The 17,985-nt window shown below is 35.2% G+C and overlaps 1 protein-coding gene across 1 annotated transcript in view; it reads left to right on the top strand.

Annotated features, from left to right (window-relative positions):
• LOC143915124 (sialin) overlaps positions 1 to 17,985 on the top strand; it is an 87,333-nt gene that overhangs the window by 57,420 nt on the left and 11,928 nt on the right. Inside the window, exons 3-8 of the mRNA XM_077435565.1 lie at positions 4,365 to 4,528; positions 6,085 to 6,215; positions 10,137 to 10,339; positions 10,810 to 10,896; positions 10,972 to 11,105; positions 13,994 to 14,143. Coding sequence (XP_077291691.1) covers positions 4,365 to 4,528; positions 6,085 to 6,215; positions 10,137 to 10,339; positions 10,810 to 10,896; positions 10,972 to 11,105; positions 13,994 to 14,143 — 869 coding nt within the window. The remainder of the gene's footprint in view (positions 1 to 4,364; positions 4,529 to 6,084; positions 6,216 to 10,136; positions 10,340 to 10,809; positions 10,897 to 10,971; positions 11,106 to 13,993; positions 14,144 to 17,985) is intronic.

Raw genomic sequence — 17,985 nt, 5'->3', positions numbered from 1 at the left:
AAAACTACTCTAACTAAAACTACTAACTCGAAATTAACGATACATCTATGAATTTTAGCTTGTACGTAATTTTTTTTATAGTCAAATAGTGGTGATATGGTAGGTAGGAAGTTTTTGGCCAATTTAATTGAGGAACCGTTTCTACGATGAAATCAGAAAAATTGGCAAACTCTGATGGGAAACGATCGACCTTAAGTCACAAATATCCAAGTCTCACCAGCAGATTACAAATATACGCGAAATAAATACTTTTCAATCGAGTTCAACTCACGGGATCGAACCCGGCGCCTCTTGGTGTTAGGCAAAAGCCCAACCACCGAGCCATGCTGCTTATTATTTCGACAAGTTTCTCCTACATTTCTTCAAATATATGAATCACCGTTATTGATCACTGTCAAACCTGTCAATACAAGGATAAATTATCACCGAAAACAGTCGAGGGGGAATTTTTGGCCTAGGTGCCATAGCGTGCCATATATCATGCGTGCTAGCGTTTTTTATGTGTGCAAAACTATCTAAAAAAAAAAACACGTGTCGCGTACCTTTCTGTGTGTCTGCGCTTTAAGTTTTGCCGAGCAACGCCGGTTAGTTTGACATATGTAGATTCCACTGTTAAATATTTGCCTTAGGAACGTAACACTTCGACATCCTTAATTTCATTAATCTTTTTTGTATAATGCAAAAGAAAAAATAGTGAACAAGAGAAGCAATTATATATTTTTATTTACTGCCACTCAATTTCGGAATTGCTTTTGTACTAAAAAATAATCAAGAAGTTGAGGCATCAAAAAAACACTCATGAGAATTCGGATCATTAGGCAAAACTACATACATATGTATGTACGCCTTTATATTAACAAGGAAAACGCTGATTTGAATTATGACTATGAAAATCATATGAAGTCAAAGATATAATTTATAAACATATGAATAATAAAGTATCGTCCTTGACTCGACAGTAATGACTCGTGCTTGTGAAGTCAATATTTCCCAATTTGACTATACGCATGTACATATAAAGTAGTACATACTTTGAAATAGCATCAATGATGCAACCCACGCTATCTCGACCAGAAATAGAATAATCGTAGTGTATATACATATATGTACATACAATTTTCCTATTCAAATTTGATACAAAAATCATCTCGACAATTAAAAGCGCACACAAAATTTGTCTGTCTCGCCGCATTCCTTATCTGAACTGTAATTTTCTCGCATGTCTAATTTGGAATTCGTTTCAAAACTCTGAAACGTATCATTACACATGAACGACCCACGTAGAATTAAAAATGCGGCCCGAATTTTACTCTTAGGGGTCGTCAACCTTTTCTTACGGTTCGGCGCGCATTTTTTCCAACGATCGCTTTCATTGCAGCAATTGGCTTCAGTGTCCCATTATGCAGATTAAGCCGAACGAGTACAGCATGCTCCAAAGATCCTTATGTACATATGTACCTTGAGACGAGGTGGATCAATCATAACTATAGGACATGACGAAAAATCATGAAGGGCATTAGTTTCGACCACTCGTTTTGTTTACTTGGGAACGCTTCATTATACTTCAATCACATTACTGATCGATAATGTACTCCTCATTAAAAAAAATTGTCTGCGGCGTATTTTTATGGATGAATTTTTGCATTTGCGGCACACTTTTTTCAATGTCATTTAAAAGGAAAAGTACAAACAATTTTATACATAAAATTTTATTTAAAACATAACCGAAAATAGAATACAAATAGAGACATCTATGGACAATCAACAATGTTTTTGATACAGAAAATTTACGAGTATGTAGGTAGCGTTTATAAGATTCAACAAATTCGAGATGCTAATTACTCGAATTTGTGAGAAACTGAGGGGGGATATTGATTAATTGGATCCGCCACAACAATTAAACTAGAAAAATCGGAAAATTCTTATAGGAAACCAAGACCTTGCCAGCAGCGTATTTGGCTAGGATTTGAACCTATGAACTATGTATCTACTGGTATGCAATAGGTCTACCAGTGCACTACGCTAGTGGCTAATGTGTGTTGATAACTTCAATGACTCAATGACTTCTTCCGCTTTCAAAAGTTCAAAATCAATGTTATTATTTTAGTCCTAAAGGACTAAAAACATTGGGTTATCCCAATAATTATTATTTATTATTTTTATTTCGGTTAACAATTCAAACCGTAAATTACTAAGAATCAAACTGAAGCTGATCATTTTTAAAATTGGCAATCATTTTTTTATTATACACACATATGTATGTATGAATATGTAGATACTTACTTTGGAATTGGCAATTTTACTGCGCAAAACCAAAAGATAAATCATTCAACTTTGGTTCAGTAATCAAAGGTCCGTTATTAAATAATGCATTGAAAATCCAGCTACCTATTATAGTCATTACGATTCGAAGAGCAATAAATTGTCCAACTAATCGCTCTACCTATGGAACCATTAGCATTTTACAAATCTCGAATCGAGAGTCACTATCTACCAAAAGAGTAATCAGTAGGTACGCACTATTTGAAAACGAGTACAAGTACTGTATATGTAATAGATTAAGAATGGTGACCCTACATATGTATGTATGTACATATGTAGGTTTAGAGAGAGTTTGTATATAAAAATCGAAGCGTAGTGAATTATATCGAAGACAAGTCCAAGGTACTGTTTCGACATAAGTTTACGCACATTCTTTCGACGAATTGTAATGGTCAATGTAAACCGGGGTCATTTCCTACAAGTTCGATCGCCTTGACTCTGTTTACACGACGCACATAGGAAGACCCTTCGTTCGGTGCAAATTTAGAGAACTAGACCTGCAAGTTAAGGTATTCTCGTAGATAATTTGACGACTTTGCCTTTGCTTTTTTAGGGTGTCTGACGCAATATTTTCGTATTTGAAAACATAATATTCATCATTCTATATTGTATCGTTGTTGTAAAAAAATTGTATGAGAGCCCTTCGATTTCAGGTTCCAACTATTTCCAGCAGCGTGGTCTAGTGGTGAATGTTGAATTATTTCGTACTTGATGTTACGGGTTCGATTCCTGCTAAGTCTCGTTGTTGGCCAGACCTTGGTTTGTCGGGGTCGATCGTTTCTTATCAGAATTTGCCAATTTTCCTGATTTTCATTGAAACGCTTCCTATAAAAATTGGCGTTTCTTTCCTTTCCTTCCCAATTTTCTGTTGCAAGCCTTTGGTTATTGTTATAACTTAGGTTTCGCCATATTGCTTATCATAGATGTCTCTGTGGTTGTTTATCGAATATAAAATTCGTATTGTTACATGAAAGTTATTCATCGTTATTTATCGTATTCATACGATGTTTGTAATATCTGACCATAGATGTCAGATATTGTTTAGATTTACATGTGTCTATGTAATAATTATGTGGACCAGGAAGGCGCATTTGGGGTTTACCTGTTAAGCCTTCCTGGTATATTTGTATATATGTATGTATGTAAAAATATGTATGTAAAATAAATAAATAAATAAATTTCCGAAAATCGTCGACGGTCTATTTTGTGGTAACCCGACTAGAGCGCGAGAGACAAAAGTGCCCCAACGTAGCCGCACCGATATAACCGCGAGTCGTCAAAACCACGGGAGACAAAATAGCGCAAGAAAAAAGCACCCAGCTATAAAACCGCGCCAGAATATATGACAAAATAATAATATCGATTTAGAATTTGAGTTCCGGTATAAAAATATCGGTAATTTTATAGTAAATGCAACTGAATAGTGATAATTATTGATGTGAAATTCTCACTTTCAACGTTAAACAATGCGTCGGGCCGCTTTATACCAACATATGTATGTATGTACATTGAAGGCAAAATTTAAATCGAAGTCAAAACTGTTATTTTAGTTTTATCATATTTTCTGGCGCGATTTTGTTCCCGCGTGGTTTTGTCTCACGCGGTGTTGACGCCTCGCGGTTCAGTCGGGGCGATTATGTCGGGGCGCTTTTGTGCCGAACTTTTTGCCTGGACACCATTTTGTATCACAAGTTGCGTAGAAAATTTGATGATTCAAATTGAAAATTGTAGATTTCTATAGACAATCAAGTGGTAAATTTTAAAATCAATAAATGTTTCAATTTGTACAACCCGATGTAAACACTGCATTGTTATTTTTTTTAAAACACATTATTGTTTACCAGCACAATAGACGCGTTAAACCGAAACACCTCACTATACAAAGTCTGACGGTCGTTTACCATTTATTTTTCTTCAAATATGCAATTTCTGCATTGCAAATTTGAGTCATTCGAGTTGTTTTTCAGCACAATTCACCTGGAACTTCAAAACATGCAATTTGATCTGAGAATTATTTGATTTAAGTATTGTTTATTTTTCAGGATGGCTCTCATGTCACGTGGTTTTGTACATTATGGTCATCATGGGATTCATGCTCAACTATGCCTTGAGGGTGAATTTGACTATAGCCATTGTGGCCATGGTAGAACCCACATCAAACATAACCTTGGACAATTATACGATCAGCGATCAAAATGTGACGATGGTGAGTAGTTGCACAATCTACATATAGTGGTTTAATTTTAAGAATTTAGAAGCACCCCTTTGGGTTTTTGTCGCGTAGTATACAATCGTCCCTTTTTATCCTTTTACTGATGATCATCTTTGTGATTGAAATTAAAACCAATGTTAGTTAACATTTTGTCACCTATGTATGTATGTAGGGACTAGCTTGCGAATGCCGATAGAGTACATACATATGTATTTATGTACGTAGCTGACAAAGTCGTAAACAATACCAAAAGGTTGCGTGGCTGTGAACTAGAGTCTCCAATTTTATTGAATTAATTACACTAATAAATGTAAATTTAATCATTTCTTTATTATAAATAAAATCGATGAATTGCACGTGTTTTGATGTGCTGTGGCCAAAACCAATTGTTTCCTCCGTCTTAAGTTTTTTCTTATTCTCATTATTTTACTAAATTAATTTGTTAATGTATGAAATTCATACGAATATGTAGACTATGATTTAGATTTTCTGGCGAGACTCAGGATAGGGATCGGAGCAAAGGGTTTGACTATTGTTAATTTGGTAGAAATAAAAACTATTTTCTTACAAGCTTTTTTGCTCTCTTGTTTTGAACGTTATTGGAACGGTGTTTTGTTATTTGCAATTGCCCCGGTAACCATCCGATGTCTAATTCTGATCAATAGGAATCGCGTATTTTCATAACAAAGTTTGTTGACTAATGTAGATTTCCTACTATATACATAATTTGTTTGATGAATGGTAAATATTATTTTAAACTAGTAATAACAATTAAGTGACCTTTAAGAATTGTGTATCGTTGTATTGACTAAAAATATGCTCCGCTATCGAAAATTTCACACAAATTAAAGCGTATTTATTCCATTTATACATAATTATAAATTGTGCCGCAGCTGACTTTTTTTTTAATTAAATAATACGGCTTGTGCTATTCAGAAACATTGAGCTTGACATTATGCTGCTTGACAACTGCTATGTATCCAGTGTCGTCTCCTTATCACTTGTGTTTGTACATATGTATGTACATATGTACTATGTATATGCATACATATTTCGAGGAAAAGTCGAACAAAATCATTTTAAAATTTTAATGTTATATGTATATTATGCCTATATGCTGAAAAATATATTGAATACGAGGTGATTGCTATAAGTAAATTTGTAGTACCAAATTTAGTATGAAACTTCCGGTTTCTACTTACCATAAAACGAGTGTATCTACTTGCAAGTGCTTACATGAGAAAATTCACACTTGCCAAGAGAAACCTCTATATCGATAGACTTTCTTCGTAACAATAATTGCACTACGCCACAAGTGTGCTCGACAAATTTGAAATAATGAAAAGCCGAGTATAATGATGACTAGATTTTCCTCACATTTGCGCAGTTGGTTGACGATTGGCGGATAAACATCGTGTCCGTGTTTTAATAACTGGAGATCATTACCAAGGTTCAAGTGTAATAGCAATTCCGAGCCATATCAATCTTGACTCTTGAGGAAATCGACTGAATTAATTGCATGTGCATTTATGGTTGCGTTTCAATTTCAGGAAACTCCCATCAACGGCGATCGGTTCGTTTGGGATGCTTTTCAGCAGAATTTGCTACACGGTTGCTTCTACTGGGGCTACATCTTGACTGAAATTCCAGGTGGAAGAATGGCTGAAGTCTTTGGCGCCAAGTAAGTTGGACTTTTTCATTTAATTCTAATCCTGGATTAATTCTTAAGTGTTCTTATTGAGATGATACAAATAGCAGCTTCAATATTTACAGTGCTCACGATGGCTCACCCTACTCCATGAAAAAGATGCGCACTCAATGATATTGTACTCACTTTTGTGTTTGCGCACATGCTCCAAAGAGTGGGGGTGGGTCTTCGTAAATACAACGAGTTTTATGAGAGTATTTGGTGGTTAGTGTATTAGAAAGTTTGGTTTCAAATGTAGGAACAATTTATAATTTCCGAATAATATTTCCAATATAATAAATTATTCGTATATTGCGAATAAACTTCAGTTTTCAATGTGTTTTGGTAGTGATGGCGTATATATACAAAACATTTAGGAATCGAATGCCAAAAGTTCTATGCTCTAAGTATGAAACCTTGTATGCTGGGTGTAAAAAGGGGTAATGGGAGAATTTCGCACATGGCGATCTCGCACACGACAATCGTTGCCACGAAAATCCCGAATACGGAAAATCCGACACTCGGATTTATAATTGTAACTGTTTCTTTAACGTTATAATTTTAACTCCCGGTGGATGGAATTTCCGAGTGCCAGATATTCCATGTTCGAGGTTTTCGTGACGTGTGCGAAATTATCACCGAACCGTAAAAAAGACAGACGGAAAGCAAAGAACATCGAAGAGAGGTGACTAGAGGTTAGACGGATGGACAAAAGAAGTGCTCCAGAGTTAGAGTACCCAAGAGAAAGTAAAATAATGCAAGGGAGAATGTTATAAGCGTAGCTTAGAAGTGGATAGGCTTTTATCCAATAAAAAAATTTATGGACGAACTGATCCAAATTATATTAATTATATTAAAAAAATCAACATCTGGAAACTCTGGAGATGGAAACCTCTGCAACAAGCTCTGTTTTCGCCTTTGCTTTGAGCAAATCTCCTCCATCTCATCTCACACATTTTTCTAAATTTATCCATCCATCACCCTTTTACATTCTCTCAGTTATCATTCTTTCACCCATTCTTCTAACTACGTGACTCGCTCATTGCCATTTCAAATAATAATAATAAGTATATAGAAAAATAATTGAAAATTTTGTATGTTCTTGGTGTGAACGCGCCAAACAAAATGTATGAAAGATATTGTTTTACATTTTTTTCCTTTTACCGAAACCATTCAAAATGCGCAATACAATCGAACTTTTCGAAAGTTTCTACCGTATGAATGGATCGTTACGATATTTTTTCGTTAATATAACTGCATATAAAACAACCAAGAGTCACCTTGCACCAGGCGGAAGATCAAATGCGCGATATTGTTTCATTTTATAACACACTATCGTAAAGTGAAAACGACTGACAGACATTCGTATGTACTCGTAATTCATAAAAGTCGCAAAATCGACACAGGAAGTTGTCAAGCGTCAACAATAACTTTTTAGATAACAATATTAAACCGCACATTTTCACCATTGATAGCATTATTTATCTTCATAGAATCTTATTTTGACACTTAACATCAATAATACATTATGATATTAAATATAAATTATACTGTATTGTACAATAAAACGAAATTTATACTGTATACATAAAAAGATAACAAAAAAAAGCTATGAGACATAAATGTACTCATCCAGTCATTAAGCTTAATTACTATATGTACATATTTATATGGACGGGTTTATTTTCATTGATTGTAATAATTAATATAGTATCATATGTCAAACAGAATCGCACAGCTATTAATATCAATCTATCTATGTAATATGTACATATATGACTTGCTGCTGTTTGAATTATTAAATGCGTGAATTTGTATTGCACGAGCTTAAAGATCGACATCTGTGTATTTTTCTGGCAACGATAATATGTATGTTAATACATATAATATATAGGATATTTTGAACAATTATGTAGACACAATAAATAGTTAATTAGATATTATCTTTAAACGTGAATTTTGTTTAGATTTGTAATTAAAACGTGATCTTAGAATTTATTTTAAACTTATCTTATTAGTCCACGGTTCGTGGTTCACGGTTAATGTATATACATACATATATACATTCGGCAGTGACTTTTAAACTGTGGGCCGTAGACCGTCCGTAGTTTGCATTTGATCGCAAATTTGAAAAAAAATCTGTATCTGCGTATTTGCGCCTTTTTTTTGCCAAGAGAATTTTTATCAATGGGTCATTGCAATCTCGAACCACAAATAAACTATTTTCCTAATATCGGGTTGACACGATACAGGTAGCTTGGACCAAGTAGCTCGGACGTTACTTGTACGTCAAAAACGTTCAAAAACGATTGGATCACCTGTTGCAAAGATACTCGTCAAGTAACTTGGATCAAGCTAGTTGCATCGTGTCAACCCGGTATAAACTCAGGGGCGGATCCAGAAAATTGGCAGAGAGGAGGCCATTCATAATTTGTAATACACACACACACATATTTTTTTCAATAATAATTAAACGTTTAATCAGTTATTACATTATTATTATAAGCTTATTGTACAAAATTATTTTAACTGAATTATTAAAACACAAAATACATAATTTCGATTGTTTATAATATGTACTGTTGCGTGGGGGTGGGTTCAAGATCCAAATGAAAGGCCAAAGTCGCTTCACAGCATTTATTCAATGATTTGGGAGGTCCACACGAAACCTACGCTCATCTTAGAATAATCTGATCTACCATGTGTACATCCTTATAAAGGACAAGTTGTCCAGCGCAGCTTCTCCGATTCATTAATGTGTTTATTGTCTAGGCACTTAAAGGTCTACCCTGGCGAGTATATTGTTCACGAACGCACTCACCCAGGTCAGTGAGAACTCCAGCGTATCCTTTATTCGGGCACTTACACCGCTCACTCCAGAATAATTGATCTACCGTGTTTACCTCCTTATAAAGGACAAGTTGCCCAGAATAGCATCCCCGATCCATTGGCATGTATACGCGCACTCGCCCCGTTCTGTGAGAAACCCAGCTTATACTTTGTTCAGACACTTACTGAGTCCCGTTAGCCTAATCCGGGGTCTCTATTGTTCATCCACGAATGCACTTAGACAGTTGATACTCTCTCTCGTCTTCCCACGTTACAATACCTTATTTAATTCTCTAGGATGTGGCCCATTAGCCCCTTGCCTCCCCGCTTGGATCCGCTAGTGTATAAACCATTCGTTAAATTTCAAAGGACAATGTACTCTCAAGAATATCGAGATTTGTTCGGTATGGAAGACACCGAGATGAATAAAGTCAAGTATCTGAGTAAAGTAAAATAAAGTATCGAGACTGAGTTTTATATTGACGTGGACATGGCTTTCATCTTGTTCGCACACTGCCACAATTGCGTGGGTGCGGGTGTGATGCAATGCTGTAGTCACGTGATTATCACCAGTTTAAAATGAGTTTTTGAGATTGAGATCTATTTCATTATGATTTTTGGGTTAGAATTAGGGGATTTGAAAAAAAAAAAATTTGCTTTAGTAAGCGAAATCGAGTACATTGTATATGAAGTAAGTTCTTAAAAAATTCACCAGCTTTGGTAAAAATTGGTCCTCAATGACTGACATCATACATCAATGGGACAAATTGAAATGAGATCAATCTTTTGATCTCGCAATTTGTGCGACTATAGGTCAATCAGAGTGGGTCAGGCGAACGTTTCGTTTGAACTGTACTCAAAGGGCGACTACTCAAAGGGCCAAAGGTCCGAACGAATTTTTATTACATTTATCGAAACGTCTTGCTTTTGACCTTCCTCGACACATTTAACATACGCTTTGTTACACATTTAACATACATTTAACAAATTGCTTTTTTTATATACATTTGAAAATGACTCATACAATGATTATAATTCTATATAGTGTTTTTTAAAATTTCTGATGTTTCATGATTTTTTTTGCAGGAGGGTGTTTGGATACTCAATGCTGGCCGCCAGCTTGTTGACTCTGCTGACTCCTGCAGCTGCTTACATCTCCTACGTGGCAGTCATCGTCCTTAGGGTACTCCTGGGCTTCTTCCTCGGAGCCACATGGCCAGCCATACTCCCTCTGGCAGCTCGCTGGATACCTCCCATGGAACGCTCCAAGTTCATGTCAAACATGATGGGTAAACCGATGATCTTATTATGCCTTTTTACGAGGAAATAACGACCCAGACCTTCAATTCGAATTAAAAACGCAGAATCTCGCTTGGATGATTCTAATTAACAATCGTTTCGAGAAGGTCAATTGATCTGATGACCAAATTGAACTCGACCCAAAAGGCCTATGTTTCAAAGATTAGTAGTACCATTTGAAAGTGGGATCTTTATATACATAGTTCCTATTGTTGATTCGGGGGTACTTTGTCTTGTCTCACATTTAACCCTGTCCCTGACACTAGTACCCAGTTGATTGAGGAACATTCCACAATGAAGAGTAATGTCGACTCGAATAACAATTAGCGAAGCTGCGCCACGACTCATTACTGATGAAGTTTTTATTATTTTAACCAAACAGCACTCGATCCGTTCTCAATTAGACTGTTTTAAATTAACAAAGTCTTGCATCTTGTTAACAATGTTGTTGTTGTTCCAGCTTCTTCTTTGGGTGCTGCCATCACCATGCCCATATGCGGTTTCCTCATTTCCACAATCGGATGGGAGAGCGTCTTCTACTTTACAGGTAAGGAGTTTGAATCAATACTATCAGTCAAAGCTTCCGCCTGGTTTTTGACATTTTGACTATGTTTATTCCCAGGCGTCATCGGCTTACTTTGGTCCATCTTGTGGCTGCTCGTGATATTCGATTCTCCAGCTCAACATCCTCGCATTTCCTTGGAAGAACGAAACCACATTGAAAAAGCTATTGGAAACACTATCAACAACAAATCTGTGAGTATTTATAGTTAAAGTCTTACCAAAATCGCTTTGAAGCAATTAGTGCTAAGCAGAATGGCAAATATAGTCAACCTTGGATTTAAAGTAGTACAAATGTATGTAACATTATGTATGTTGAGAGAAGAGTGGTGATATGATTCACATTTGAAAGGTACGTTTCGACTGCGTAATGTACCTACGCATATACATATGTACATATACCACTTTTCGCATAATCAACTTCGCATTTTCCTCATAACCTAGATTTGCCAATTTCGCAGAATCACTTTATTATACATCGTACATATCATATGTATATACATATATATGATGCAGGCAATGCATCCTTGACAATTGAACCGTGTAATTGGCTAACCACAGAGGCGAACTTCTGTAATTATTTCCAACACATACGGTACCTTTTATTCCGAGTTTAATCATATGACCATTTCATCGCGGTGGCATTTCATCGCACTAACTTTTCATACCAGAGGCATTTCATCGCGGTGGATTTTCATCGAACACAAACACGAACTCGCTGATAGATTTCATGCAATTTTTTAATTATATTATACGACAGTTAAATTTTTCAAACAAAATATTCTAATTTATTCTGTTTTGTTGATAAAAGAAAGCTTGAAAGTTTTCATTAAAATGAAAATTATTTTTACAAACTTCTTTTACGTTTCATTTATTATTACAAACCTCTTTTACGTTTCACTAACGATTACAACTCAGGAAAAAGTTTGCCTCTTATCCGATCGTTTTAATACTTTGCCATATTGCTCATTTTGGTCATCAATATAAGTAAATGGAGCCTCCGCCATTACGATGGTGCAAATATATCGTGTAATGGTGCTTACGGACTAAACCAACGACGATTTTAGGCCAACTTTTTAACCAGCAGTAGCGTACAAAATATCGAAATAAAAATTAAATTTTAAAATTGAAATTAAATATCAAAATCAAGCTAAAGAGCGAGATTGAGCTATAATTAGATCATCGTTGATGTTTTGAATTACGACGATACGCATTTAAAACCAGAGAAATATTATAATTTCTCTGCTTACGAGCGAAAAAAAATATTGTTAAAGTCGTCACGAGATGTTACTGTATTTCCACGTGGATGATCGATAAAAAAAACAATTCATAAAAAACGGGTCAAAGGGTTTTTTTTCTTTCGTCGAAATAAAATTAATAATCACACATTATCCGATAAATTTTACCTCTGAAATGATTTAATTACTTGATTTATTTCGACGAGAGAAACAATTGAAGAATAAAAAAATCCGTTTGATGTGACCGACAACACCCCGGTTTAGCTTCCATCGTTGGATCACCCATACTAATACATGATATATTCTCAGTAACTGCGCATTACGGGGAAGTAAAAATAATAATTCTTTGATTTTTTTTCGATCTTAGTGCGTATCTTCGTAAGTCAAAACATCTTCGACAAACAAAAGTCGAGGATTACCTGTATGTGATTGTTGATGATCTAATTTTAGGTCAATCTCGAAAATTTATTTAAATTGTGCATGTTCTGTTTTAACTTTCAATATTTAATTTTAATTTTAATAAAATGACTATAATTTTATTTTGATACTTGAATTTAATTTTAATATAATAATAATAGTTTTAAATTTGATATTTAATTTCAATTTTTAAATTTAATTTTTATTTCGATATTTTGTACGCTACTGGTTTTAAAAGTTGCCCTGTGGGCCGTTCGTTGGTTTGGTGCGTACGCACCGTAAGACGCGTTTGTAATCTGCCCGCCGACATTCTTCCTAACGTTAATCGCCCTAAATGTTCAGGCTTGCCAAGGCGTTTTTTTGATGAATATCCCTTTTCTCGCCGTCATCTAGCTTTCATTGCTTGAACGCCAATAACTATTTATTTTTCACTCTGCATTTTTATGATTCAAAACAACATTCCTCCAAATATTTAAATAACGGTCCTCGCGATTAAATGTCCGTGCGATGAAAAGCCACCGTGATGAAGTGTCAATGTGATGAAATGCCACCGCGATGAAGTTATCCGTGATGTAATGCCCAGTGATGAAGTGTCCGCGACGAAATGCCTGCGGTTGAATGTCCCAGAATCCTTTTATTTGACCTTGACCAATTCAATATTATAAAAGTTTTCGATTTCTAATTTTATATTTCGCAATTTTGAGAATCTTGATTTTTTTTGTGGCGCATTAGGGCGGTTTCAGACTAGCGTATTTTTCTGCGCGTATACCGTCGTTTCGGCATACGCGCTTACAAGCGCGCTACATTTCGCGCTTCAAAAAACCGGACTCGCGTACACGGGATTATTCCAGCGTGTTCGCTCCAACCAGTAGTGGTGATTTAGTATCAACATGGATAATACGAGCTTATAAGCGCGTCTACGCTCGTACGAGTTGCGCGTAATGGAAACGACGCGCCTATACGCGCCTACATGCACTTCAAGAAACGAGATTATACGCGCGTATAAAACGCTAGTCTGAAACCGCCCTTAGGGACTCCTGTAATGCCACAATGGTCCAATGGTCCAAACTTAATCTTAACGTAAGCAGTATTTCACTTGCACTGCATTCTCATTAGGTAATTTGATAAATAAATGAATTAGTCGAAATTAATAAAAACGTATCGCAGTCACAATATACATACATACATACATATTGGAATTTATGAATAGATTATTGTTTCTGAAAGTTTAACCCTTATTTGTTTACAAACGGACGCGAATGAAACAACGCATGAAAATAGTATCGATTAATGCGACCCGTTTTATTCGCATCGGTTTGTGGAAAATTCCCCTGTTAATGAATGTTCTTGAACTTCCTGTCTGATCTCCGATGATCCACGCTTTGACTGCAAACACTGATTTAATTTATTGTCTTTGATTGATTTCAGCATTCCGACGTGCCATGGAGGGCTATGCTGACTTCCGGTCCCGTTTGGGCCATCATCATCACGCACGGCATGTCCGTCTTCGGCTACTTCACTGTCATCACGCAACTGCCCACTTACATGAAGACCATATTGCACTTCGACATCAAATCGGTGAGTGCATGATTGCTTTGTAGTATCATACAATACTAAACGCTCGAGTGCGTTAATGTGATAAAATTGATAATTCGACTAGGAGGAAATGTTGAGTTTAGACAGAGTGAAAAATTACCAGTACATTGTTGGTAATCGTTTCCTTTGATGGTCTTTTTATAATGGATAACAGTCTTATCAAATTGCCTCAGCAATAATGTAATGTCTGATTTAGAGATATTAAATTATATAGCCAGCAGAAATGGTTAATGGTTATGCATATGACATTAAGTTGGAATACATTTGAAAGGTTGAATGTCGTTTTGCCCGATGATACAACATTTGGGCTTTGATTGTTCAAATGCTGTACAAAGTTCAATGCACTCAAAGAAGTATGAAAACTTGGTATGAAAAGAGGTATGCTTTAGCTAGTCAATATATTTAAATTATAATGAGATAAGAGATATATTGACTATATAGATGCTATGTACATGTAAATGCTCTAATGGTACCCAAGAGATTGAAAAAGGAGGCAAGGTGAATGATGACTTTGGCTGATATGTTTTCGGTACCATTTCTATTAGATTAAGTATTTATTTGTATGGATAAAAGCTCTTAAGTTGAGCATGAGTATTTAACCCTTTGCCCGCGTCACCAAAATAGCGAACATGCTCTGTACGCGGCTGCTTTTTTGCGGATTTTGCTATCGCGTTTTCGACTATAAATATAGGTTGTAATATTTTTTTGAATTTTACAACCTAGATTTATTTTTTTTGACTACTGCCATCTATTGAATTTGGTAAAGTATACATTTAGTAATATTTTCAACCAAGTTATAAAATTTTAACACAATAGACGGCTCTTATACAGGTTGGAACTTCCAAGACATCTATGCGTGTCTCGCGCGCTGAGGGCATGTTCGCTAGGACATGTATAGTAGTCGTACGCGGTGGAAAGGTTAAGAGATCTTCTTTCGATTCATTCTGAATGATAATAGATTATCTAAATAAAAATAGTACTTGAAATGAAAGTACAAAAAGTTGATCACAATTTGATCATATCGTGGTACTTCTGTTAAACCAAATAAGCTATAGTTAAATATGATTTTTTATTACATACTACGTCATATGTGCCATGACAAGAATTACCCCCAAGCGACACATATAGTTAGATTCATTTTTGTACATAAATACTAACAAATCTTCAAACATTGCAGTAGATAGAATACAAATAGAGACATCTATGGACAATCGACACATTTTTTGATACAATTTTCGAGAAATACATACATTATGTAGGTAGCATTTATAATATTTAGCGAATTCGAGATGCTAGTAACTAAAATTTGCGAGAAACTGAGGGGGAGAATACCGATTTATTGGATCAAATTCAAGAATTAATCTAGAAAAAATGGAAAAAAAAACAGAATATGTAGTTATTAAAACGGTATTTTTAATAACCACAAGACCTCGCCAGCAGCGTATTTTGCCAGGACTTGAACCCACGACCTATCTAGCTCATGCTACTGGTGTGCACCCACCACTAGAGTGGTTCGTATCATACATTCATATGTAGTTTCTCGATTATTTCCGCATTCTGAATCAAATTTCAAAATTGTAATACCGTGAATGGAAAATTTTCGTTTTACCCGCAGCATTTCATATTAAAATGTAGGAAAATATTGAACTGACATGCTAATCATAACCAGTTTCCCAAAGTGAAAATTCTAACACAAGTTTCACACCACATCCATAATCATTCTGTGCCTTCTGTGCCGGTACACAATGTAAATTTGAATAGCACAAAATTTAGCTCTATATTGTGAAATATTCTACTATAAACAGAAAAAAATGTTTATCGAAGTTATTAGATACAATTGTGTGTGTAAAAGGATTGATCAGTCGTAAAATTTTGCACGAGATATCAATTCATAAATTTAATTGAGGGTGATAAAAGTTTTACTTTCGTTGTTAGACCGATACAGTTGGTTAGTTTTAGAGTGGATTTAAACTATGTAAATTAAATTTATGTATGTAAATACATACATAAATATGAGGCCATTAACCCTTACTAAAATTTTTTTCAAATTTATATACATATGTGTCAAATTCAAGTCTATTATTTTTAATTTAACTGAATAGAATTATTATTATGAGTGGTAATGAAACATAATAAAGCTGTTTTGAATAATGTGAATGTCTTTGCGCTGTTTAAATTTTTAGTGTATTGCTTTTTGACGCCAGATTAAACTCTATGACTGGAATTCGCATAACATCTCCTATGTTGGACGATAATAGTAAATGTATTGTAATTTTAATGTCACGTTTGACAAGCAGATACAAACACTGCAAAATTGTCTGAGAAACTTTCATACACACAGGGCCGCTCAAAGAAAATGCGAGGACCAGGGAAACCGATATTTTTGAACCACATTTTTTTATATATGTAATTACAAAAATATATTACAAAAATAAGTCGTTATTTATTTATTTTCTTAAAGAAATATTTAGCAAAAACTTTTCATGCTAGACTATTATTTCACAATAATCTAAATAATTTGTATATAAAATTATTATTTTGAATAAAAATACCAATAATTTTATTTTACTACCGCCATCTATGTTTTGAACTAAGAACTGGATAGACGTCGGGCACTTTTCAGAAATTCATATTTCAAACGCGTCTTACACGATATTTTTGCACCACGTAATTGCGGAGGATCCATTTACTTATATTGATGACCAAAATGAGCAATATGGCAAAGTATGAAAACGATCGGATAAGAGGCAAACTTTTTCCTGAATTGTAATCATAAGTGAAACGTAAAGGAGGTATGTAAAAATAGGATTTTTTATACATATGTATGTATGTTTTACGTAAAATATATATTTTTTTATTTATTATTATTAGAAGGTTTTACTTAGTTTCACTTCGCCCATCGGTCTGAAGGATTTCCTATATTCTTCCGATGGCTTTGAAATTTGGCCATTTTGCGAGGTTTGGCCGCCGATGGAGATTTCATTCGCTTCCGCCAATTCGATGGTGAAATATATGTAATCGTTTAGTCGTATATTATTATAAATCGTATAATTCTTACACGTTTAAGAATTCAAAAAATTTGGAGAAGGTTACAGCTCATCCACTGTCAATAGCCAGTAGCCTTGTTTGTTTTACTTTCCGCCCCCCCCCCCCCCCTGGATTGATTTTTTGGCTGAGTTTAAAATTGAAGCCTCTGAAACTTCGGGACCCATGACAGCTGCCATTTCTGCCCCCCCCTCTGGTATCGCCTGCAAATACTAGATTAGTAGTTTATCACTGCAATAAATTTCCCAACCGATGTCCCAACAAGTCGATCCAGCAACTGCACGTGACCAGCAGTAAGAAAAGTATTCTTATAAACACATTGATGTCTAACGTCGCGTAAACGTATGTAGCATCAGTAGTCGACAAAATCTATTCATAGTATACAGCAGTACATGTCATCGTAACGTATTAAGCAAAACCGGCTTTCTTTGGCCACTGTGGAAATATTTACGTCATAGTGGCGAGTGCACGCGTATTAACGGAATTGCGCATGCGCATATAAATATTTTTGGAAACGTCATATTGTGAAAATATTGACTCGACGATATTACGCAAGCAATATTGAACGTATCGAAACCGTGAAGTGCTGGATAGTATGAAAAGACATCGTCATTTACGTGAGCTGCTGTGCTATGGTATGATAGTATGAATAGACCTTAAATCTAGAGTTTAATAAGTAGAGGTAGGATAGTCATAGTGCTATCCATTGTTCGGTAAACCTTTAACAATGCACTTACAACCTTTGAACAATACACGGCCCCCTCAGGCTCCGGTGACAG

The sequence above is a fragment of the Arctopsyche grandis genome, chromosome 8 (assembly GCF_051622035.1).
Source record: "Arctopsyche grandis isolate Sample6627 chromosome 8, ASM5162203v2, whole genome shotgun sequence".
Classification (NCBI taxonomy): Eukaryota; Metazoa; Arthropoda; class Insecta; order Trichoptera; family Hydropsychidae; genus Arctopsyche; species Arctopsyche grandis.
Note: the sequence above shows the minus strand (reverse complement) of the source record. Positions and strands in the feature narration are given on the sequence as shown.